Below are 24,771 nucleotides of genomic sequence, written 5' to 3' on the forward strand. Positions count from 1 at the left end.
ACCCTGAGACTACATAGTGAATTCCAGGTCAGCCTGGGCTAGAGTGAGAGCTTAACTCAAAAAACGAAAAAAGATAAAACCTTCAGAAAGATTAATGTCTTTTATAAAGATATTTTACAAAAGTACTTTTAAGAGAGAATGACAAAATTAGCAACAAACAAAACTTCAAGTTTAAAATTATGGGTGAAATATTATGGAAAAAAATTTTATCACATAAACTTATTAAATGACCATTTTGAAACAAAAATAACCCTATTATATTTCTATATTTTACTTTTGAGTCTCAAAATGAATCTAGCAAGATAGTTTCCTTTTTATCAACAAAACACTTGTATACTGATTAACCAAGAGTAAATAGTATTAACGTAAAAATTAATAATAAAATAACTGTATTTTCCTAATTTGAGGTAAATGCCTACACTTCATGCCTAAAAATAATTAAACTCTTTTTAGGCTTATAACAATACTTACATTTAAATACCCTAAGGTAGCATATTAGGTATATAAAATAGAAGCTCAAAATGAATAAAATAGCCTGGTTTTCTTACAGAAACAATGAAGATAGTCTCTAATATAAAAAGCTGAACTTTAAAAGACAGCCCACGCCACCAGTTTTATTAAGCATCACCAGCTTTTAACTTTTAAAAGTCCTTAGAGCTATTCTTTAAACCCAACATTTACTAACTCCATAGATGGATTTTAAAATGAGGCATGTAATTTCACTGCCGACTCATTGATTTTTATACTCAACTGTGGAGATTTAAAAAAATATTCGAACTTTCATTCTGTCTTCTATTTCCCTCTGCTTACAAATGAATAAAACTATTTTTAAAAATCTAAAAATGGAAAAAAAAATATTAGAATTGTGTAGAGAGACCACTCAATATTTGTTGAGGATTGTTTGACTTTATTTATTTATTTTGGTTACAGAAAAGCTTTAAAATGTCTACTACAGATAGAAAACAAAAAAAATTACCTGAAGTCATAAAGTCTATCAAGTCACTTCCCATCACTGCTTTTTCCTTCTCTTGTGAGGACTGTTACTGTGGATGCGCACTCGCTGGTGCACACTGGATGTCATCTTCATGCCGTCTCTCTTTGTGCAGGTCTTCTCCAGCGCTCCAGGTCTCCACAGTAATAACTGTGCGTCTTCCCCCCCAGTTAGCAGAGAATCATCCAGTGTATTCCAGCAGAAAGACCGAACGGTGGCAGCATGCCCTCCTTGAAGGCTGGTCATGTGGGTCAGTCCCGAGGGGGCGCAGCTCATTAGATGAATCCTTCCTGTATTTGTTCCTCCAATGACAAACAATTTGTCCATCTTTTCATGATATAAGCCACCAATCAAATAGTCCAACTGACCTCCATTTAGGTCAACGGTTTCTCTGACATCCTGGATGTTCAAACGTGTAATTGGTTCATCTGTATCCAAATGATTAAGATCCCACCAACAAAACCCTTCATCGTGGGTCATGCAGTAAATCTGTTTATAATCTCTCCCAGACCAACCGACAGAGCTCACTGAGGAAATGGAGTTACACGTTGCAAGCAGCGCGTCCTCTTCATTGTCGACACTGATGTCAAATACATTTACCAGGCCATCGGTTGAACCTGAGACCACCAAGTTGGGATCCCTGGGATGGAAACGTACCTGAGTGACATCATCACTGTGTGTCTCTGAATATGTACCAAGTGGGTCCCTAGTAGACCGATCCTGAGCATTCATTCTGGCATCCCAAAACACCAACAATGCATCGTCATCTACTTTCTCTGTACCAGCACAAATGACATGGTCCTTACAGTTGACATCAAGACTGATAAAAACATTGGAAGGGTAACCCTTGAACAACTGGACAGGTTTCTCGCTGGCTGATCGAGCATCCCAACATTTTACGGAGCCATCAGTACTTGGTGAGTACACGATGTCACAGGAATGTGCAAATCTGACTCCAGTAAGAAGTCCAGGATGGCCACTAAACTCCCGCAGGACGCTTAGTGTCTCTTTATCATATACTCTTATTGAACCATTTGAACACAAAACAGCAACCACAGTTCCTTTCCCTGCTTGTGCAGTCTCCGATGTGTCTATGCCAAGCAGGTAAGTGGGATCTTTAGGTTCTGAGGACCGCTTAACAATGTGCAGGTGAGCAAACTGCTCCTCCATCTTCTCCATGTCCACAGTAGCATCCACAGGTAGAAAAACTGTGAGTAAAAACATCAAAGTTAAAATTCAACTCAAACCTTCCTTGAAGTGTATCTGGAATTAAATTTAAAAAATGTGAGCAACGTAATTCCAATTAACTCTATTCTATCTGAACACGGTGGTTCACACCTATAACCCCAGCCTCAGGAAGGTGAGGTAAGAGGATTGCTGTGAGTTCAAGACCAGCAAGGGCTACAGAATGAGTTTGTGCCTTGAAAACAAAATAAAACAAACCGACAAAAAACATCCCACACAAAATCTATTCTAATACGTTCATCAGTTCCATACTACTATGTAACTAAACAGTCACCTTCTTACCAAATCGTTTTTTGTTTTTTTTTTGGGTGGTTTTTCAAGGTAGGGTCTCACTCTAGTCAAGGCTGACCTGGAATGCACTATGTAGTCTCGGGGTGGCCTTGAACTCATGGTGATCCTCCTACCTCTGCCTCCCAAGTGCTGGGATTAAAAGCATGTGCCACCATGCCTGGCCCTGAATTGTTCTTTAATACTGAATTCACCATCTATTTTAAGCTAGTAAGAGAATTAGGAAAATAGGCACAGACGATTCAGTTCCTTTTAGCTCACACCCAGTTACTGGACCTACTCAAACTCCTGAACGTTTGTTACAGGAAACTGAGTCCCACAGAGCTGGCAACAGAGATAATCAATTAGAAAATTTATTCATAATCCCAGCACTTAGGAGGCAGAGGTAGGAGGATCTCTGTGAGTTTGAGCAAACAAACAAAAAAATCATATATACATGGACTCAGGGAAATGACTCCCAAAGCCTGAGTCCTGAGCTCCGATAGCTCAGAGGTTTTATAGACAGTATGGCAGGCAGTCTGATATCATCTTGAGTTCTTTACACTACCGGTGGGTTACAAGTTTCTAAGGTTACATAATTTGGAGGCACAAAGAGAAAAATTCCTTAAGCAATCAGTCAGTGATAAGTATTAAAAAAAATGCTGGATGTGGTGGCGCATGCCTTTAATTTCAGCACTTGGGAGGCAGAAGTAGGAGGATTAACGTGAGTTCAAGGTCACCCTGAGACTACATAGTAAATTCCAGGTCAGCCTGGACTAGACTAGTAAAGGCTTGTATAATAGACACTGTGTTTTTAGAGTATCATCTGGGCCTGGTTTCTTTGCTAAATTTCTTCTACCTCACTATTGCCTTACATGACTTTATTTAGAGTCTAAAGAGATGTGTAGGTAAAAAGGGAGTCCCCACAGGATGTTCAATACTTGATCCTGGAACCTGAGAACAGGTAAGGTTACATGACAATGGGGAATTAAGTTTGGGAATCAACCTTATTAAAAGCTGATCTTAAAATAGGGAGATTATCCTAGGTTATCTGGGTAAACCCAATGTAATCACTCCTGCCTTTAAAAGTAGAAGTAGAAGCTAGGGAGATTTTGCTTGTTCCATAAGCATGAAGATTGAGTCAGAGGGCTGGAGGGATGGCTTAATGGTTAAGGTGTTTGCCTGCAAAGCCAAAGAACCCAGGTTCAATTCCCCAGGACCCATGCTAGCCAGATGCACAAAGGGGCACATGTGTCTGGAATTTGTCTGCAGTGGCTGGAGGACCTGGCACACCCATTCTCTCTCGTTTTCTCTCCCTCTCTTTCTCTGTCAAATTAAAAAAAAAAAAATGCATTGAGTGAGAGCCCCAGAACCCATGGAAAATGACAGGCATGGTGTTATGCACCTATAATCCCAGCGCAAGGAGGCAGAGACAGGCAATCCCTGAGGCTCCCTGGCTAACTAAATTGGGAGAGCAACAGAAGACACCTGACATCTATCTCTGGCCACACCCACAAGCATGCTTGTGACCACACACATGCTATCAGTAGAGGAGGAAGAGAATAAACAGTGAAGCTGAGTGTGGTGGAGCATGCCTGTAAGGCAAATACTCCTCTTCAAAAGAAAACTATTGGAAAAAAAATAAAACAAACTTGTTAATCATTCAGAAAAAAAAACTTCAGAGCTGCAGTATAACTTCATTTGTAATGCTGCTAATCCCAATAGGCCATGACCCTTGATAAGTAACAGAATTTAATAATTAAGTACTTATGTTCACATTTAAATTGCTAATCACTGGCCAAAAAAAAGAAAGAAAGAAAGAAAGAAAACTATTGGGCCAGGTAGGCATAGTGGCACACGCCTTTAATCTTGGCACTGAGGAGGCAAAGGTAGGAAGATTGCTGTGAGTTTGAGAATAGTCTGGGACTACAAAATGAATTCCAGGTTGGCTTGAGCTAGAATGAGTCCCCACCCGGCGCAAAAACAACCAACCAACCAAAAACCTATGAACTCAGGGGTTGTTATGAGGTCAGTCACGGTGGCACACACCTTTAATCCAGCACTCAGAGGCAGAGGTGGGAGGATCACTGTGAGTGCCAGCCTGACTACACAGTGAATTCCTGGTCAGCCTGGGCTAGAGGGACACCCTACCTCACAAAAAAAGAAAGAAAGAAAGAAAGAGAGAGAGAGAGAGGGAAAGAAAGAAAGAAAGAAAGAAAGAAAGAAAGAAAGAAAGAAAGAAAGAAAGAAAGAAAGAGAGAGAAAGAAAGAAAGAAAGAGAAAAAAGAAAAGAGAGAAAGAGAGAAAGAATGGGCATGCCAGTCTTTTACTACTGCAAATGAACTCAGATGTATGTGCCACTTCGTGCATCGGGCTTTACATGGGCACTGGAAAATCAAACCCAGGCCACAGGACTGTGTAAGCAAGCAGCTTTAACCACTTAGCCATCTCTCCAGCACCTCAAACTTTCTCTTATAAGACACTGGATGTTTAAAAAAAGGTCATGCCAGTTCTCTTACATTCTGGATTGATTCATCTGTTCCCTCATGACTAAACTGCAATTTATCATCTTAGGTAGGGTAGTATTTAGGGTGATGCTAGGTACTTTTTTTTTTCAAGGTAGGGTCTCACTCTAGCCTAGGCTGACCTGGAATTCATTATGGTCCCAGCTGGACTTGAACTCAGTCATCCTCCTACCTCTCTGCCTGAAGTTCTGGGCAGTATGTATCACCATGCCTGACCCTGAGTATTTCTTAACTGCATCTCATCATGAAGGTACACAGTTTTGAACATGTCCTTAAGATAGAAACGACCACAGATCTCTACGTTAAATACACATTTCTTCTTTTAGTTGGCACGTAATCATAGCTTAACCCTGAGAGGAGCTTCAAGCGTCCTTTTGGTACTACCTCATCAATCGTAAGCCCTAGACGGAGACTTTGAAGAAGAGCTAGGTCACTGCACAAGCAGTGGGCTTCCTGAAACCTGAGTATTCAGAGACTACATAACTGTTTCTTCTTGGTTTTTCGAAGTAGGGTCCCACTCTAGCTCAGGCTGACCTGGAATTCACTCTGTAGTCTCAGGCTGGCCTTGAACTCACAGCAATCCTCCTACCTCTGCCTCCCGAGTACTGGGATTAAAGGCGTTCGCCACCACACCCGGCTCCGTGATTGCTTCTTAATGCTAGTTACCAGCAAAGTGTTGGCTTTCCAACCAAACAGGTGAAAACGGCTCTCTTCCCTTGAACACATCATGCTTGCTTCTGTCTCAGGACTACAGCAAGAGCTATTTCTTAGCTTGGAATATTCCTTCCCCACATTTTTTGCATGAATCGCTCATTGTTATTCAGGTCATCATGTATGACATCTCTCCAGAGAGACTTTTCCCACCAAGCAACCTAAAGATGCCCCTCTTCTTCCCTATTACACTGCTTGTACAGCTACATTTTTAAATGTTTAATTATGAAACACTTCAAATGTATAAAGAGGTGTGGAAAAAAGTAGGGCGCCCAAATATGTAATACCCAGATCAGATCTAACAGATGCTAACATTTGCCATATTCACTTTGGATTTTGTTGTTGTTGTTGTTTTGTTTTTGTTTTTTGAGGTAGGGTCTCACTCTAGTTCAAGCTGACCTGGAATTCACTATGGAGTCTCAGGGGTGGCCTTGAACTCAAAGCGATCCTCCTCTGAGTGCTGGAATTAAAGGCATGTGCCCCCACGGACAGATTCACTCTGGATTTTTTAATTTAAATAAATGAAATATTACAGCTAAAAATTTACTACCTATGATTGAAAATTTGTAAAAATAAGCAGGGTATAGTGGTACATGCCTTTAATCCCAGCACTCAAGAGCAGAGGTAGGAGGAATACCTTGAGTTTGAGGCTACCCAGAGACTACATAGTGAATTCCAGGTCAGCCTGAGCTATAGTGAGACCCTACCTCAAAAATCAAACACAAAAACCATAACAACAAAAAAAGAATTTCTAAAAATGTTACTTTTGTTTTATTTTGTTTTTCGAGGCAGGGTCTCGCTCTAGGCTAGGATGACATGGAATTCACTATATAGTCTCAGGGTGGCCTCGAACTCACATTGATTCCTCTGCTGGATTCTGGGATTAAAAGCATGTGCCACCATGCCTGGCTTTTTTTTTTTTTTTTTGAGGCAAGGTCTCGCTTTAGCCAAGACTGACCTGAAATTCACTATGTAGTCTTATGCTAACCTCAAACTCACAGCAATTCTCCTACCTTGGCCTCACGAGTGCTGAGAATAAAGGCATGCACCATGCCTGATGATACCACATTTTTATGCATCTTAGAAATTAGAATATAATTTTTTAAAATATATTTATTTGTAAGAAAGAGACAAAGATATTGAGTGCACCAGGGCCTCTTGCTGCTGCAAATAAACTCCACATGCAGGCACCATTTTGTGCATCCAGCTTTATGTAGGTACTGGGGAACTGAACCCAGGTTGTTAGGCTTTCCAGGCAAGTGCCTTAACTGCTGAGCCAACTCTCCAGCCTCCCTTTGCATTTGAGACAGAGAGAGAGGGCAAGACAGAAAAAGAGAGTGGGCATAACAGGGTCTCCTGAAACTGCAACTATACTCCAGATGCATGTGCCTCTTTGTGACTATGGCTTTACAAGGATAGCGGGGACTCAAACCCAGGCCGTCAGGCTTTAGGAGCAAGTGACTTTAACTGGTGAGCCATCTCTCCAACCCATCATTTTTTTTTTTTTTTTCGAGGTAGGGTCTCACTGTGGTCCAGGCTGACCTGGAATTAACTATGTAGTCTCAGGGTGGCCTCAAACTCACAGAGATCCTCCTACCTCTGCCTCCCAAGTGTTGGGATTAAAGGCGTGCGTCGCCCCGCCCGACTTCCATCATTTATTTTAACACTTATAAAAATGCTGAAAGAGCTAATCCCAACACTTGGGAGGCAGAGGTAGGAGGATCTCTGTGAGTTTGAGGCCACCCTGAGACTACATAGTTAATTCCAGGTCAGCCTGGACCACAGTGAGACCCTACCTCAAAAAACCTAAATAAATAAATACTGAAAGAAGCCAGGTGTGGTGGTACACACCTTTAGTCACGAGGCAGAGGTAGGAGGATCACCATGTGTTTGAGGCCACCCTGAGACTACATAGTAAATTCCAGGTCAGCCTGGGATAAAGTGAGGCCCTACCTCAAAAAACAAAACAAAAAATTGGTAATGCCTTTAGAAATAGATGTTACTTTTTAGGTATGAGTGTTCACCACAACTAAAAGATTTTACAGCAGAAGCTGTCAGTTGTATCTTATTTTATATGAGGGTCAATTAAGGAACTTGAACGGACAGAATGATGGACTCCTTCACTTCCTTCTTTCCACCCTCCATGTGGCATCAAGATGGTTTCTGAGCTAGACTCCAGCTTTAGGGACCAACTCTGATTAGCCTAAACCAATCACAGCAATCCTATCTTTTTAGTGGTCACTGACTCAGGAACCTAACAATGTTTCAGCCTGTCCAGGCACGCTGTCCAGATGTGCAACAAAGCTGATTGATGGGGAGGGCGTGGCATCATATTTATTGACTGGACATTTCCTAACTGTTGCTTCAGAATTTGTATTAATGTAGCCAGAAACAATCCTATTAGTATCTATTATATTGGACATGGTGGTGCACACCTTTAATCCCAACAGTTGAGAGAATGAGGTAGGAGGACCACTGTGAGTTCGAGGCCAGCCTGAGACTATTTCCAGGTCAGCCTAGGCTACAAACCAACCCCACACATATATATGCATACACACACACACACACACACACACACGTATCATTATTATAATAATTTTGTGAGTTTTGAGATGAGCGGCTATGTAGCCTGGAATGGCCTGGAATTTGCTATGTTGCGCAAACTAGTCTCAAACTCATGATCCTCCTGCCTTAACTTCCCAAGTGCAGGGATTAGAGGAGTGTGCTATCATGCCAGGCTCTAGTATTTAGAGAGAATCAAGTGCCTTGGGCATATCTCCAATGTAAGAAGCCCCTAAAAATAAAAATATAGAGAACATTCTTTTAAAAAGTCAACTTTTGGGCTGAAGAGATGGCTCAGTGGTTTAGGCGCTTGTTTGCAAAGCCTAAAGGCCTTGGTTCGATTCCCTAGTACCCATGTAAAAACCAGATGCACAGAGTACTGCATGCACCTGGAGTTTGTTTGCAGTGGCAGGAAGCCCTAGGACATTTCGTTCTCTCCCTCCCTCCCTCTCTGTTTCTTCATATTAAAAAGAGGAACTTGGGGGCTGGAGAGATGACTTGGCAGTTAAGACATTTGCCTGCAAAGCCAAAGGATCCCAGTTCTATTCTCCAGGACCCATGTAAGCCAGATGCACAAGGGGGTACGTACTTCTGAGGTTCGTTTGCCATGGTTGGAGGCCCTGATGCACCCATTCACTCTCTCTTTCTCTCTCTCCCTGTCAAATAAATAAATAAAAAATATATTTTTTTTAAAAAGAGGAACTTGGGCTGAGGATATAGCTTAGTGGTAGTGCACTTGCCTAGCATATATAAGGCCCTATTTTGTTCTCTTCTACTCAGCTCATCTCTCTAATTGCTTTTGTTCAAAACTACAAAGGAGAGCTGGAGAGATGGCTTAGTGGTTAAGGCACTTGCCTGCAAAGCCAAAGGACCTCAGTTCGATTCTCCAGGACCCATGTAAGCCAGATGCATAAGGAGACGCATGCGTCAGGATTCCTTTGTAGTGACTAGAGGCCCTGGCGTGCCCATTCTCCCTTTCTCTCTATACATATCTTCCTCTTTCTCTCTCAAATAAATAAACACATAAAAATAAAATAAAAAATAATGTATATAAAAAATAATTTATTTCTTTAAATTAAATAATTAATTTTTTTTTTTGAGGTATGTTTTCACTCTAGCTCAGGCTGACCTGGAATTTACTATGTAATCTTTGAGGGTGGCCTCAAACTCATAGCAATCCTCCTACCTCTGCTTCCGGAGTGCTGGGATTAAAGGTGTGCGCCACCATGCCTGGCAAAAAACAATAAAAAAAAAAAAAAACTAAAAAGGAGCCAGAAGTGGGAGGATCACTGTGAGTATGACACCATCCTGAGAATTCCAGGTCAGCCTAGGCTGGAGCAAGACCATACCTAAAAAGAAAATAAATAAAAGGAAAAGGGGGAGCTGGAGAGATGGCTCAGAGGTTAAAAGACACTTCTTTGTAAAGCCTGCTGGCCTGGGTTTGAGTGCCCAGTACCCACAGAAAGCCAGATTCAAAGTGGCACATGCATCTCAAGTTTGTTTGCATTGGCAAGAGACCTTAACACCATTCTTTGTCTTCTTGCAAATAAATATTTAAAAAAAATTTTTTTGTTCATTATTTATTTATTTATTTATTTATTTGAGAGCTACAGACACAGAGAGAAAGACACATAGAGGGAGAGAGAGAGAATGGGTGCGCCAGGGCTTCCAGCCACTGCAAACGAACTCCAGACGCATGCGCCCCCTTGGGCATCTGGCTAACGTGGGACCTGGGGAACCGACCCTCGATCCGGGGTCCTTAGGTGTTATGAGCATGTAAGGACCAGCATATGGTCCAGGGACAGTTTAGATAAATAAGTTTGTTTTTCTTTGTGTGTGAGAGTAAAAATGCAAAGTCAAACTTTGTAAGCAAAAACTAAGAGTAAGCTGAGTACAATGACATAGTAAGAGATTAGCAGAAGGTGTGTGTGGATCCCTAGATAAGTAGTGGAAAATACAAAAACCCCAGCTGCTCAGCAGCCGTTGTCCCAGTCCTCCCGACACTATGACTGACTGAACGGCTGCTCAGCAGTCCAGACTGAGACCTCCGCGAGACGCATCACCGATCCGAATTCATCTGCCCGACACGCTGTCCGAACGACTGAGACTCGCCTTGAAACACTGCGAACCGAGAGAAAAGTCGGAGCACGGACCCGCGCCACCAGGTTGTAAAACGTCAGAAATCTCGCAGACCGAGTCTCGCGTTGAGACCGAGTCTCGCGATACTGCATCCCAAGTCTCGCGATATCAGGTTGTATACATGTTAGACTCGTTAGAAATATTCTTGTGTTAGTAGTGATGAATATAATCTGGTTATATATTATATTAGCTACAATATTAGTTGTGATAGTTTGGACTTGCTTGTGTGTGACTTTCATCCCAGTAAACTCCTTTGCGAGTACACCAGCGTCTGAGTATTATTGACCTTCGTGGGCGGAATCCTCTCAACCAATCATCTTTGAGAGTGCTTGCGACACTTAGGCTTCACAGGCAAGCGCTTAACCGCTAAGCCATCTCTCCAGCCCTAAAAAATTTTTTTTAAAGGAAAAGAGGCTGAACATGGTGGTGCATGCTTTTAATCCCAGCACTTGGGAGGCTGAGAGAAGAGGATCACCATGAGTTCAAGGTCACCCTGAGACTACATTGTGAATTCCAGGTCAGCCTGGGCTAGAGGAAGACCATACCTAAAAAAAAAAAAAAAAAAGAGCCAGGTATGGTGGTGCACACCTTTAATTCTAGCACTCATGAGGCAGAGGTAGGAGGATCACTGTGAGTTTGAGACTACCTAGTGAATTCCAGGTCAGCCTGGACTAGAGTGAGACCCTACCTTATAAAACCAAAAATAAATAAAATTTAAAAAATTAAATAAATAAAAAGGAGAGATGGCTTAGTGGTTCAAAGCACTTGCTTGTAAAGTTTGCCAGCAAGGGTTCAATTCCCTAATACCCATGTAAAGCCAGACATGTAACATGGCACATATCTCTGCAGTATGTGTACAGTGGCAACAGGCCCTGGCATGCCCATACTCACTCCCTCTTTCCCAAATAAATGAAAATATTTTTAAAAAAAGAAAGGAAAAAGCCAGGTGTGGTGGTGCACACCTTTGATCCTAGCACTCGGGAGGCAGAGGTAGGAGAACTACTGTGAGTTCGAGGCCATCCTGAGACTACACAGTGAATGTCAGGTCAGCCTGGATTGGAGTGAAACCCTACCTCGAAAAATAAAATAAAATAAGATAAAAAGGAAAAGGAAAGGGAGGAGCACAGAGAATTTGAATTCTCAGAAGGCTCCTTTTTATTATTTTTATTTATTTGAGAGAGAGCATGGGCACACCAGGGCCTCTAGCCACTGCAAACAAACTCTACATGCAATGTGCCACTCCGCGCATCTCACTTTACCTGGGTCCTGAGGTACTGAATCTGGGTCCTTTGGCTTTGCAGGCAAATGCTTCAGCCATTAAACCATCCCTCCAGCCCTCAGAAGGCTCTTTATAAAGGTGCTCAGTAATAATGTTTGACTCCCTGGTCTGAGGATTGAGAAACCCAGCAAAGTGGTATCTTTTTAAACTACATAGAACTTCACCTGGTAAGTTTCTGTTTATTCTAATGACATGTACATATTTTTAAATATACAACATAGTCAACATGGTTTAAAACTCAAGACTAGCCAGGCGTGGTGGCGCACGCCTTTAATCCCAGCACTTGGGAGGCAGAGGTAGGAGGATCGCCATGAGTTCAAGGCCACCCTGAGACTACAGAGTTAATTCCAGGTCAGCCTGGACCAGAGTGAGACCCTACCTCAAAAAACCAAAAAAAAAAAAAAAAACAAAAAACTCAAGACTAGCTGGGCATGGGCATGGTGGTGCACACCTTTAATCCCAGCACTCGGAAGGCAGAGGTAGAAGGCGCTCTGAAAGTTCAAGGCCACCCTCACACTACATAGTGAATTCCAGGTCAGCCTGAGCTTAGAGTGAGATTCTACCTCAAAATAAACAAAAATTAGCCGGGTATGGTGGCACACACCTTTAATCCCACCACTTGGGAAGCACAGGTAGGAGTATCGCAGTGAGTTCAAGGCCACCCTGAGACTCCATAGTGAATTCCAGGTCAGCCTGGGCTAGAGTGAGACCCTACCTCAAAACAAACAAACAAAAAAACCCCAAATTTAAAAACAGGGGAATAAAGGCTGGAGAGATGGCTTAGCATTTAAGGCACTTGCCTGAGAAGCCTAAGGACCCAGGTTCAATTCCCCAGGACCCACTTAAGCCAAATACACATGACGACATGTGAGTCTGGAGTTCATTTGCAGCAGCTAGAGGTCCTGGCTTGCCCATTCTCCCTGCCTCTACCTCTCTCAAATAAATAAATACAAACAACAACAACAACAAAAAATAAAAGTAGGGAAAAAGCACGTTGCCTCTATATAAGCATATGTCTTAATTATCTTTTTTTCAAGGTAGGGCCTCACTCTAGCCCAGGCTGGCCTGGAGCTCATTCTATAGCCCCAGGCTGGGCTCAAACAGCAATCCTTTGCCTCCCAAGTGCTGAAATTAAAGGCATGCACCACCATGCCTGGCCCGTGTCTCAACTTTTTAAAAAAAATTTTTAAATTATTTATTTATTTATTTGAGAGTGACAGACACAGAGAGAAAGACAGATAGAGGGAGAGAGAGAGAATGGGCGCGCCAGGGCTTCCAGCCTCTGCAAACGAACTCTAGACGCGTGCGCCCCCTTGTGCATCTGGCTAACGTAGGACCTGGGGAACCGAGCCTCGAACCGGGGTCCTTAGGCTTCACAGGCAAGCACTTAATCACTAGGCCATCTCTGCAGCCCTTTTTTTTTTGAGGTAGGGTCTCTCTCTAGCCCAGGCTGACCTGGAATTCACTATGTACTCTCAGGGTGGCCTTGAACTCATGGCGGCTCTCCTAACCTCTGCCTCCTGAGTGCTGGGATTAAAGGCGTGTGGCACCATGCCTGGCCATGTCTCAATTTTTAATGGGAAAATATTAGCAGAGCATTAGCTGCTAATGTCTAATGCCATGTACAAGTACCAAGGTCAATAGCAAACCAAAAAAGACTCATAGTGGCTACACTAGCTCCATAATGAACATTAAGGAGGCTTATTATTTATGAAGTATACCTGCTATCAGCTTATCTGAAACAAAGCAGGTAGAGCTGAGATATCTAGGTATTAGCATTTCAGAAACACTGGGCATGCTAAAACAGAAACCATCTCTCACAGGCATCATTATACGCCCTAGATAAAGGGCATACATTTATTTAACTTTATTTTATAAAATATATTTTATTTGTATTTATATTTATTTGACAGAGAAAGAAAGGAGGAAGAGAGACACACAGAGAGAGAGAAATGGACGCACCAGGGCCTCCAGCCACTGCAAACAAACTCCAGATGTGTGCACTCCCCTGTGCACCTGGCTAACGTGGGTCCTGGGGAATCAAACCCAGGTCCTTTGACTTTGCAGGCAAATGCCTTAACTGCTAAGCCATCCCTTTAGCCCTTTATTTTTATTTAGTTTTTATTTATTATTATTCTTGTTGTTATTATTATTTATTATTATTATTATTATTTATTTTTTGGTTTTCCGAGGTAGGGTCTCACTCTAAGCTCGGAGCTGACCTGGAACTACCTGTGTAGTCTCAAGGTGGCCTCAAACTCATGGTGATCCTCCTACCTCTGCTTCTTGAGTGCTGGGATTAAAGGCGTGCGCCACCATGCCCAGCATGATTTACTTTATCTTTTTTTTTTTTTTTTTTGAGGTAGGATCTCACTCTGGCCCAGGCTGACCTGGAATTCACTATGCAGTCTCAGGGTGGCCTTGAATTCACATGGATCTACCTACTTCTGCATCCTGAATGCTAGGATTAAAGGTAAATGCCACCACGCCTGGCTAAACTTTAGAACCTTTCCCAGAAAACATTCATATGAACAATTTAGAGAAACTTTTGTGTGTTTTAAACCAACAAGAAACTGGCTTTAATTGCCAAAGAACCATTTGTTGTAATTTGGGAAGAAATGCTGAATATTTAGTGGAAAGTATGCTAAACTGACATCTGCTACAATTCTGATAGTTTTACATTTCATATTCATTAATGACTGAGAATTATTGTCTCTATAAATTAATGCATCTTAGTGAATATGAATATTCTATTCTTACATCAATGTCCAAGATACTGGTTATAGCTACATATGGCATTCTCTGTATTACATACACTAAAATTCTTAGGAAAAGCACAATTTTTAAGGTTCAGGAATCTGACTCCAAGGAAAAGGAGGATTGAATGCAAGGAAAGATTATGCCTCAGGTTCCAATTATAACATTCAAAGTATCATTTTAAAAAAATTTGCCAGTCGTTGGTGGTGCACACCTTCAATCCCAGCACTCAGGAGGCAGAAGTGGGTGGATCGCCGTGAGTTCGAGGCCACCCTGAGACACCATAGTGAATTCCAGGTCAGCCTGGGCTAGAGTGAGACCCTTCCTCAAAAAACAAAAAATAACAACAACAAAAAAAATTTCAAGCCAGGCATGGTGGCATACACCTTTAATCCCAGCACTTGGGAGGCAGGGGCAGGAGGATCACTGTGAGTTCGAGGCCAGTCTGAGACTACATAGTGAATTCCAAGACAGCCTGGGCTAGAGCTAGAACCTACCTTGAGGAACAAACAAAAAAAAAAAAAAAAATTTTCCGGGCTGGAGAGATGGCTTAGCAGTTAAGGCGCTTGCCTGCTAACCTAAGGACCCATGTGCGACTCTCCAGACCCCCAAGTTAGCTACAGGCACAAAGGTGAGGCAGCACACAAGGTCGCACGTGCCCACTAGGTGGCGCAAGCATATGGCGTTGGATTCCAGTGGCTGAGGCCCGAGTGTGCCAATTCGCTTTCTCCCTCTGTCTCTCTCTCAAATAAAAATAAATTTAAAATAAAGGGGAAACCAAAAGTCATGGCACTCAACTAAAGTTCATAATGACAAAAAAAAAAAAATTTTCCCCAGTAACATCCCAATATGTCCAATTTCTCAAGTAATTCTTCCATCCCAAAGTCACCTTTTCCAGCAGGTCTATGAGCGTCCAGCATCATTCAAGTACAATGCACTGCCTTTTTCTTTCCACAACAACCAGCTGGTTAACCACACGGAGAGAAATCAGACTTCCCCAATCACCAGATGACTTCATTTGGAACAGTTAAAGTACTATATGTTTACAACTTCTTCTAATTCTGAAAAGATGTTTTTAAAAATTCAGCAAATGCTGTTTTTAATAACTGCAAAAAAAAAAAAAAAGAGGAAGAAACAAAATAGGAAAAGAGGAAAAACAGGGCTGGAGAGATGGTTTAGTGGTTAGTGCACTTGCCTGAAAAGCCTAACAACCTGAGTTCATTTCCCCAGTATCCATGTAAAGCCAAATACACAAAGCGGTGCAGGCATCTGAAAGGTCACTTGCAGTGGCTTGAGGCCCCTGTGCACCCATTCTCTTTCTCCCTCTCTTGCAAATAAATAAATAATCTTTTGATTGTTTGTTGTGAGGTAGGATCTCACTCTAGCCCATGCTGAGCTAGAATTCACTATGTAGTTCCAGGCTGGCCTCAAACTCATGCGTTTGAAGCCCCATATACACAATGTTGCAGCCAGGTTCGCATTGCCGGTAGAAATCACCCAACCAAGAGCAGCTTGTGGGGAACGAAGAGGTTTATTTTGGCTTACAGGCCGGAGGGGAAGTTCCATGATGGCAGAGAAAAACGATGGCATGAGCAGAGGGTGGACATCACCCCCTGGCAACATAAGGCGGACAACAGCAATAGGGGAGTGTGCCAAACACTGGCAAGGGGAAACTGGCTGTAATAACCATAGGCCTGCCCCCAATAAATTGCCTCCAGGAGGCTTTAATTTCCAATTGCCATCAGCTGGGGAACCTAGCATTCAGAACACATACGTTTATGGGGGACACCTGAATCAAACCCTCCACACATAGTCAAGTAACTACAGGACTCTGTTAGTAAAATGCTTGCAAGCATGAGGACCCGAGTTTGGATCTCCAGCTCCCATGAAAAACAGCTGGGTTCAGGGGCTGGAGAAATGGTTCAGAGGTTAAGGCACTTCCTGAAAAGGCTAACAACCTGTTGCAGTCAGGTTCACATTGCTGGTAGAAATCACCCAACCAAGAGTAGCTTTTGGGGAAAAAAAGAGTTTATTTTGGCTTACAGGCTTGAGGAGAAACTCCATCATGGCAAGGGGAAATGATGGGATGAGCAGAAGGTGGACATCACTTCCTGGGCAACATCAAGTGGACAACAGGAACAGAGGACTATGCCAAACACTGGCAAGGGGAAACTGGCTCTAACACCCATAAGCCTGCCCTCAACAATACACTGCCTCTAGGAGGCTTTAATTTCCAATCGCCATCAGCTGGGGAGACAAGTATCAAAAATAAGTTTATGGGGGACACCTGAATCAAACCACCACACAACCTGAGTTCAATCCCCAAGTACCAACATAAAGCCAAATGCACAAAGTGGTACATGCATCTGAAGTTTCTCTGCAACAGCTGGAGGCACTGGTGTACCCATTCTCTCTCTGGTGGGGGGTGGTGGCACATACACCTTTAATCTCAGCACTCAGGAGGTTGAAGTAGGAAGATCACTGTGAGTTTGAGACCACCCCAGACCACACAGTGAATTTCAGATAAGCCCACAAAGCCTAAGGACCCAGATTCAATTCCCTAGTACCCACATAAAGCCAGATGCATGTGTCTGGAATTCATTTGCAGTGGTTAAGAGGCGATGGCACAGCCATTCTCTATTTGCCTCTTTCTCTCTCAAATAAATTAATAAAAAAAAAAAAAAAGCCAGGCATGGTGGCACACACCTTTAATCCCAGCACTTGGGAGGAAGAGGTAGGAGGATCACTATGAGTTCAAGGCCACCCTAAAACTACAGAGTGAGTTCCTGGTCAGCCTGGGCTAGAGTGAGAACCTACCTCAAACAAACAAAAAAACAAAAAAACAAAAAACCACACCAAAAAAAAAAAAACAACCACTTAGGCCGTGCATGGCAGTGCATGCCTTTAATCCCAGCACTGGGAATGCAGTGGTAGGGGGAATCACCATGAGTTCGAGGCTGGCCTGAGACTACATAGTGCACAGTGAATTCCAGGTCAATCTGGGCCAGAAAGAGTCCCTACCTCAAAAAACAAACTAAAAAAAAACCTTAGCATTTAAGAAGGTAATAACTAGCTAGATGTGGTGGCCTATAACTTTAATCCCAGCAGTAGAGGCTAAGGTAGGAGTTCAAGGCAAACTTGGGGCTACAGACTGAGGTCCAGATCACCATGGGCTAGAGTTAAGACCCTGCTACCAAAAAAAAAAAAAAAAAAAGTAATGAAGGTAAGGCAAGAAAAACAGGCAGGAAACCCTTCTAGATTCGGTCATTAGTTGAAAAGCTTTCCTGTGAAGTGACATCTGAGTGGAGACCAGAATGAAATGAGGGAGCATATGTGGCATATGTGGGCAAATGTCTCCTGAGCAAGATGGGCCTGATATGTATAGCCCTGGCGTACAGACCTATAATCCCAACTGCTAAGGAGGCCAGCCTGGGTAACTCAGTGAGACCCTGCCTCAAAATTCAAACAATTTAAAAGAGTAAAAGGAGGGCTGGCGATAAGGATTAGTGGTAGGGCACTTGCCTAGCAGGTATGAGGTCCTAGGTTCAATTACCAGTACTTAAAACAAACCAGAGAGCAATTCCTGTGCAGAGAGAGAAAAGGACAGGCTCATGACCATTAGACCTGAGTCAGAGCTGGGCATGGTGGTATACGCCTATATTCCCAGCACACAGAAGAGAGAGAGAGACAGAGACAGGAGCATCTCAAGTTGGAGGCATAACAACATAATTGTATTTATTTTTAAGGCTGGCATAGTGGTGCACGCCTTTAATCCCAGCACTCAGGAGGAAGAGGTAGGAGGATCACCATGAGTTTGAGGCCACCTTGAGACTACATGGTATATTCCAGGTCAGCCTGAACTAGCACAAGACCCTACCTTGGAAAACAAAAAAAAAAGAAAAAAAAAATTTTTTTAAAGAGAAGAATGAACCAAGTAAGAGCTTTGTACACCAAGGTAAGCGCTCTAGATTTTATCCTGTAGTGAGAAAACTACTGCAGGCTAAGAACAGTTGGAGAATGACAGACTTGAGGGCAAAAGCAATTAAAGAATATGTGCAACATTCTGGGTCAGAGGCATGACGGTGAGAAGAAGCTGGACTCAAGTCACAACTATGAAAGGGGAATAAGCAGACAAGTGGGTGTGAGAAGTGTCATCATAATGACTGCCACATTCTGGCCTAAGCAGCAACACATTACTTTGAGAACAGTTACAACTTTCAAGATACCTAGATTGCTATCTATTCTCTAAGTAGGCTTTACTGATGAATACAATATAGTAAATTAATAAAATAGAATTTACACAGCAATAAGATAACTATTACTAAACAGCATCTGGAGTGGCTGGAGGCCCTGGCACGCTCATTCTCTGTCTCTCTCTCTCAAATCCATAAACAAACAAAAATTGAAAACACCCAAAATAAAAATAAGCAGGGTGTGGTGGCACATGCCTTTAATCCCAGCACTTGGGAGGCAGAGGTAAAAGGGTCTCTGTGAGTTGAGGCCACCCTGAGACTACAGTGAATTCCACATTAGCCTGGGCTGGAGCAAGACACTACCTTGTAAAACCCAAAATAAATAAAAAATTTAAGCTGGGCATAGTGGCACATGCCTTTAATTCCAGCACTTGGGAGGCGGAGGTAAGAGGATTGCCACAAGTTCCAGGCCATCCTGAGACTATATAGTGAATTCCAGGTAAGCCTGAGCTAGAGTGAGACCCTACCTCAAGAAAAAACAAGAGAAAAAAAAAAAAAAATATATATATATATATATATATATATTAAAGCCCTCTCTTTTCCTCTCTGTTTTTTCGAGGTATGGTCTCATTCTAACCCAGGCTGACCTGGAATTCACTATGTAGTCTCAGGGTGGTCTTGAACTCACAGTGATCCTCCCACCACTGCCTCCCAAGTGCTGGGCTTAAAGGTGTGTGCCACCTCGCCCAGCTAGTCTCTATCTTCTTCTTTCTCAAAGAAACTACACAATTTCTACCTTTTTCATATATATGTTATATCCTTCTAGAGGAATTCAGTGTCAATGTTCCTCCAAAAATGCTACCCTAAGTCATCAAGTAGAAAGATGCTTCAACGTATATAAATGACTGCTTAAGTTTCCACTGTTACCCAATAACTGAAATAAGATTAACCCAGAACGAGGCTTTCTGATACTGGGGAGCTTATAATCATGTTAACATAAAGGCAACTTCTTTTGCTGAGGGTGATCAAGCTCAGAACTTGCAGGTGCCAAGCAGGCACTCTACCACTGTACCCCCTCTAGACCAGGCATCTGACAGATTTTGAGGTAGTATCACCATTTAATATTCCAAATGAGGACAGTACTCACAAGGAATATGGTGAAACAGAAATCAAAACCTAAGTGGCAAAACCCTTAGATATAAATATAAAGCATGGGAAAGAGCAGAATCTAGGAAGCTCTAAACTCATTTCCTCTCTTCTGAACCCAGTAAAAGATCCTGATATTGAAGAAACAGCTAAGAAAACACACCAAGCCGACTCCCGCTATGAACCAGCAATGCTTGCCTTCCTTGCCCTGGGCACTGAATTCTACTGCCACCTAGCAGTAAGTCCCAAAATAAAGAGAACTGCAAAAGCAATTACTCAGGACACAGCTTCAGTCTCCAAGTAGAAAGATGTACTAATACTAATCATAAGTTCTGCTGCTAACTTTGAAAATTGAAACAGGACCAAATTCTTCCCAGAATACACATTCTTACTTACTTCCATGTGAACTTTTACACTTTGTGGCAGTCAGGTTCGCATTGCTGGTAGAAATCACGCAACTAAGAGCAGCTTGTGGGAAAAAGAGGTTTATTTTGGCTTACAGCCTCGAGGGGAAGCTCCACGATGGCAGGGAAAATGACAGCATGAGCAGAGGATGGACATCACCCCCTGGCCAACATAAGGTGGATCATAGCAACAGGAGAGTGTGCCAAACACTGGCATCGCAAAACTGGCTATAACACTCACTCATAAACTCGCCCCCAATAATATACCACCTCCAGGAGGCCTTAATTCCCTAATGTCCATCCTGAGTGCTGGGATTAAGGGTGTGCACCAAAATGCCCAGCTTATAAACTTCTTTTAAAATAAATTATTTATTTGCAAGGTGAAAGGATAGAAGACAGCCAGCCAGAGTGGGACACCAGGGCTTCCAGCTGTTGCAAATAGACTCCAGATGCGTGCACCACCTTGTGCATCTGGCTCTACGTGTGTATTGGGGAATCAAACTCAGGTTGTTAGGCTTTGCAGGCAAGCGCCTTAACTACTGAGCCATCTCTCCAGCCCAAAACTTCTTAAAGACAGGGAACATGTTTTCCAATTCTTTTTTATTGGTTTATTTATTTTTTAAAAGTATTTTTTTTTAAATTTATTTATTTATTTATTTGAGAGCGACAGACACAGAAAGACAGATAGAGGGAAAGAGAGAGAGAATGGGCACGCCAGGGCTTCCAGCCTCTGCAAACGAACTCCAGATGCGTGCGCCCCCTTGTGCATCTGGCTAACGTGGGACCTGGGGAAGCAAGCCTCGAACTGGGGTCCTTAGGCTTCACAGGCAAGTGCTTAACCGCTAAGCTATCTCTCCAGCCCTAAAAGTATTTTTATTTCTTTATTGGAGACAGAGTATGTGTGTACCAGGTCCTCTTGCTGCTGCAAATGAGCTCCAGGCACATGCACCACATTGTGTCCCTGGCTTTACATGGGTACTGGGGAATCAAACCCCAGCTAGCAGGCACTACAAGCAAGTACCTTAACGGCTGAGCTATTTCTTCAGCCCTGGTTTGTTTGTTTACTTTTGAAATACAGTCTTGCTATGTAACTAGCTGGCATGGTACTATGTAGCCCAGGCTGGCCTTGAATGGCAATTCTCCTGCCAGGGCCACTTAGGAGCTAGGATCACAGGCATGTGTCACCATATCTGATTTCCAATTCTTTCATATTAATCATCAGAGCCTGAGGCTAGGCAATCCTACTACCGGAGAGTAAACAAATACAAACACACACAAAACATACTCAATAGAGGAAAACAAGGCAGCAAAGATAAGAACTACACATGTATATAAAAAACAATGGTAGTTTAAACAGGAAAGCCTTCACAAAACAACCCTGGAGCCTCAGAAGCAGCTATTCCCACGTGCAACCTTTTTCGAAAGCAAAAAGAGCGTATGAAGCGAGGAATAGCAATGATAGTCCATCCATAAATGCAGCATGGAAACATTCACCACTCCAGCTTGAAGTCCTATGAAGACCCAGCTGAGAGAGTTCTGCATCAGGAAGTAGAAACACAACCCTACAGGCTCCTGGTTGTCCATCAGAACTAGATGGTAAGATCCTACTGCTGAAGACGCCACATGCTTCGGTCACAGAATACGGTGAAATCAAGCTAGAGCTGAGCTGGAAGGTGGCTGGCTCCCTGCTGACTAACTGCAAGAGTTCTGGAAAGTACTGTGCAACGTGCTGGGGGAGAAAAGCCATCAACAGCCTTATACAGCAGCAGACCCTTCAAACGACACGATGGGCTAGCTAGGCAAGATGCGCCCACTAGGACAATAGTGACAGGTTTGTTCTGAGAGGAACCAACCACTCTATGGTTAGATTTGAGGCCTGCTCCATGGGAAGCAACTCATGCTGGATAGTGTAAAACCTAGTCAAAAGATAGGAAAATCATAAAGCCTAGGGGATAAGTTACTACTGTTGTCTGGCTAAATGGATATATTATGCCCACCAAATTGCCCTCAAGATATTCATGCTTATGCGCATATACTAACACTAATCTCATTTTTGGTTAGAGAAGTTTCTCTTTGCAGACAGTGGTGACTACTAGAAAGACTCAGCACTCATCAAAGTGCTGAGAAGTGACAGTGGGGTGCTCAGCACTGAGACAACTCCATCACACCTTTCAATGCTCTTGAACCACTGCAGAAGATTTGAGAGCAAGGAAGAACGGGGCAGAAAGGGCGAGAATGAGAATGGGCATACCAGGGCCTCCAGCCACTGCAAACGAACTTCAGATGCATGCACCACCTTGTGCATTTGGCTTATATGGATCCTGGGGAACTGAACCTGAGTTCTTGGGCTTGACAGGTTAAGTGCCTTAACCACTAAGCCATCTCTCCAGCCCCTAAATTCTTTCCTTGTAACTCGCTGTAAAGTTAATATTACAACTGTGTAATTCACCTGTGTAGCAGGCAGCTTCAGGTTCACTGAGATAAACTTTCAGACCAGGCACAGTTATGAAGGAAGGGTTTTATTAAAGTTTACAGATCCAGAGGACGTTCCATAATGGCAGAAGAAGCTGGCCTGTTTTCACAGGACCAAACAGAGAGAGAGAAGCACAAGCCTAAAAACCAGACAGCACAGCACACTTCAGGAACTCCCGCTAGGCACACTTTGCCTATCTTTAGATTGAAATCTCAAACCCACCATCACACCTTAAGATCCGCCCAGTGCCACGGCCTCCAGCCAGGTGGCTGCAGGCGCAAACTACAAACTAATACAACACTGAAAATACTGGGGGCCATCTACTCAAACTACCACAACCTGCTTAAAGCAATGACTAGGTTCCCTCTGCTTTGGTGTACCTTTAGCCTGAACACCACAGATGAACATCAACAAGCAATGTCTAGAGATGCTGACTGATCTTAAGATATACTCTATGCTCCTCTCCTCAGAGGTCTGGTTGGACTCTAGATTCAGAGCAAATATACATGCATAATAAGTGTTGATCATGGGATGGAGAAATGGCTTAGTGCTGAAGGCACTTGCCTGCGAAGCTGAAGGACCTAGGTTCGACTCCCCATGTAAAGCCAGATGCACAAAGTGGTACATGCATCTGGAGTCTGTTTGCAATGGGAAAAGGCTCTGGTGTGCCCATTCTCTCTCTGCTTGAAAGTATTTTTTTAAATGCCAATAAGTCCATGTATGCTGAGGAAGCCACAGCCACAGGAACATTAGAACAGCAGTGACAGCAGATGCAACAGGTTTAAAAAAGGCTTCTAGTTGAAGCATATCTAGAACAGCCTTAACTTAAGCATATCTAGAACAGCCCTTAGACTGTTGTAGGAATACAAACCAGACACTTCTCACTTCACAGTGGAATACTGTCCTGAACCACAGGCAAGGAAGTGGTAAGTAGTTCACATAAAGGGAATTTTACACTTGACATGCTACGATTGTATTCTGTGCACAAGTCAACTGCCTAGGCATAGCAGCTAAGAATTGTGAAACAGGGCTGGGGAAATGGCTTAGTGGTTAAGCACCCTGGTTAGATTTCCCAGGACCCAAGTAAGCCAGATGCACAAGGGGGCGCATGGTCTGGAGTTCATTTGCAGTGGCTGGAGGCCACGGTCCACCCATTTTCTCTCTCTCTCAAAGAAATATTAAAAAAAAAAAAAAAGAAAAGAAAACGAGTTGTAAAACATCCGGACGTGGTGGTGCACACCTTTAATCCCAGCACTCGGGTGGCAGAGGCAGGAGGATCGCTATGAGTTCGAGGCCACCCTGAGACAGGTCAGCCTGGGCTAAAGTGAGATCCTACCTCAAAAAAAAAAAAAATCAGAAAACAGGAGCAACATTTTACTAGTAACACCACCATTTAGTTTGTGGAGGATAAATGCCACCCATTAAGTTATCAGGTGGGCTGACGGGCGGACTGGACGACCTATAACACGTAAATCAACGTAACCCAGAGGCTGGCATCACAACATAGAACAGGTCACCTCCCAAGAGAAAACTGCAGTCAGGCATCCGAAGCCCGGAGGTGGGTGGGCGGTGAGCGCAAGGAGGAAGGACAAGCACAGGGTGAGCCACAGGTTCTGCGTACCCCTTCTTGAGAACTGGTGGGCAAATGACCCGGGGGACGTGCGGAGGCTGGCGCAGGGGTCAGCAAAAAAAAGTCCCTCGCCACCACGTGCTTCCTCCTCCCGGCACCCAGCGCCCAGGCGGTCCCGGTCCAGCGGCCCAGACTCGGGCTAAATTTCTAGGACTCATCTCTCACTGTAGACGCGGGTCCAAGGAGATGCCGAGCCCCAGAACCTCGTCCAGCCCAGGGAGCCCAGCTCACCCCTTCCCAGCCCAGCGGAATACCTCAGAAGCAAGCCCCAAACTGAAGTCACGGAAAAAGACACCAGCAATCAGTACGGGCGGCCGGAACCCCGCCCCCTACCTCTGATTGGGTAGACGAGTAAAGGAAGGTGTAGACGATTGGTCATCAGAAAAGAGGCGGGCCACAATCCGGAAGCGAAAACGGCGGGGAGCCGAGTTCTCTTTTGCTACCTCCCC

General features: G+C 43.4%; 1 protein-coding gene across 2 annotated transcripts; it reads right to left on the bottom strand.

Annotated features, from left to right (window-relative positions):
• Positions 1-891: 891 nt before the first annotated feature.
• Positions 892-24,745, bottom strand: Wdr89 (WD repeat domain 89). 2 transcript variants are annotated; one of them, XM_045154906.1, is made up of 2 exons: positions 24,656-24,745; positions 892-2,199 (listed from the first exon to the last, which is right to left on the bottom strand). In XM_045154906.1, the coding sequence occupies exons 1-2, from the start codon at positions 24,699-24,701 to the stop codon at positions 1,010-1,012; spliced, it is 1,236 nt and encodes a 411-aa protein (XP_045010841.1). In that variant the 5' UTR covers positions 24,702-24,745; the 3' UTR covers positions 892-1,009. The 2 variants fall into 2 exon arrangements, with proteins under 2 accessions (XP_045010841.1, XP_004649312.2); XM_004649255.2 differs by lacking the exon at positions 24,656-24,745 and adding an exon at positions 24,577-24,645.
• Positions 24,746-24,771: the final 26 nt, after the last annotated feature.

The sequence above is a fragment of the Jaculus jaculus genome, chromosome 7, assembly GCF_020740685.1.
Source record: "Jaculus jaculus isolate mJacJac1 chromosome 7, mJacJac1.mat.Y.cur, whole genome shotgun sequence".
Lineage (NCBI taxonomy): Eukaryota > Metazoa > Chordata > Mammalia > Rodentia > Dipodidae > Jaculus > Jaculus jaculus.

Excerpts from the sequence above, each read along its gene's own strand:
- Wdr89 (XM_045154906.1), bottom strand. The coding sequence starts at position 24,701 with ATGACCAATCGTCTACACCTTCCTTTACTCGTCTACCCAATCAGAG. Across the intron at positions 2,200-24,655 it reads ACTCGTCTACCCAATCAGAG|TTTTTCTACCTGTGGATGCT; the intron begins GTAGGGGGCGGG and ends TTTTACTCACAG.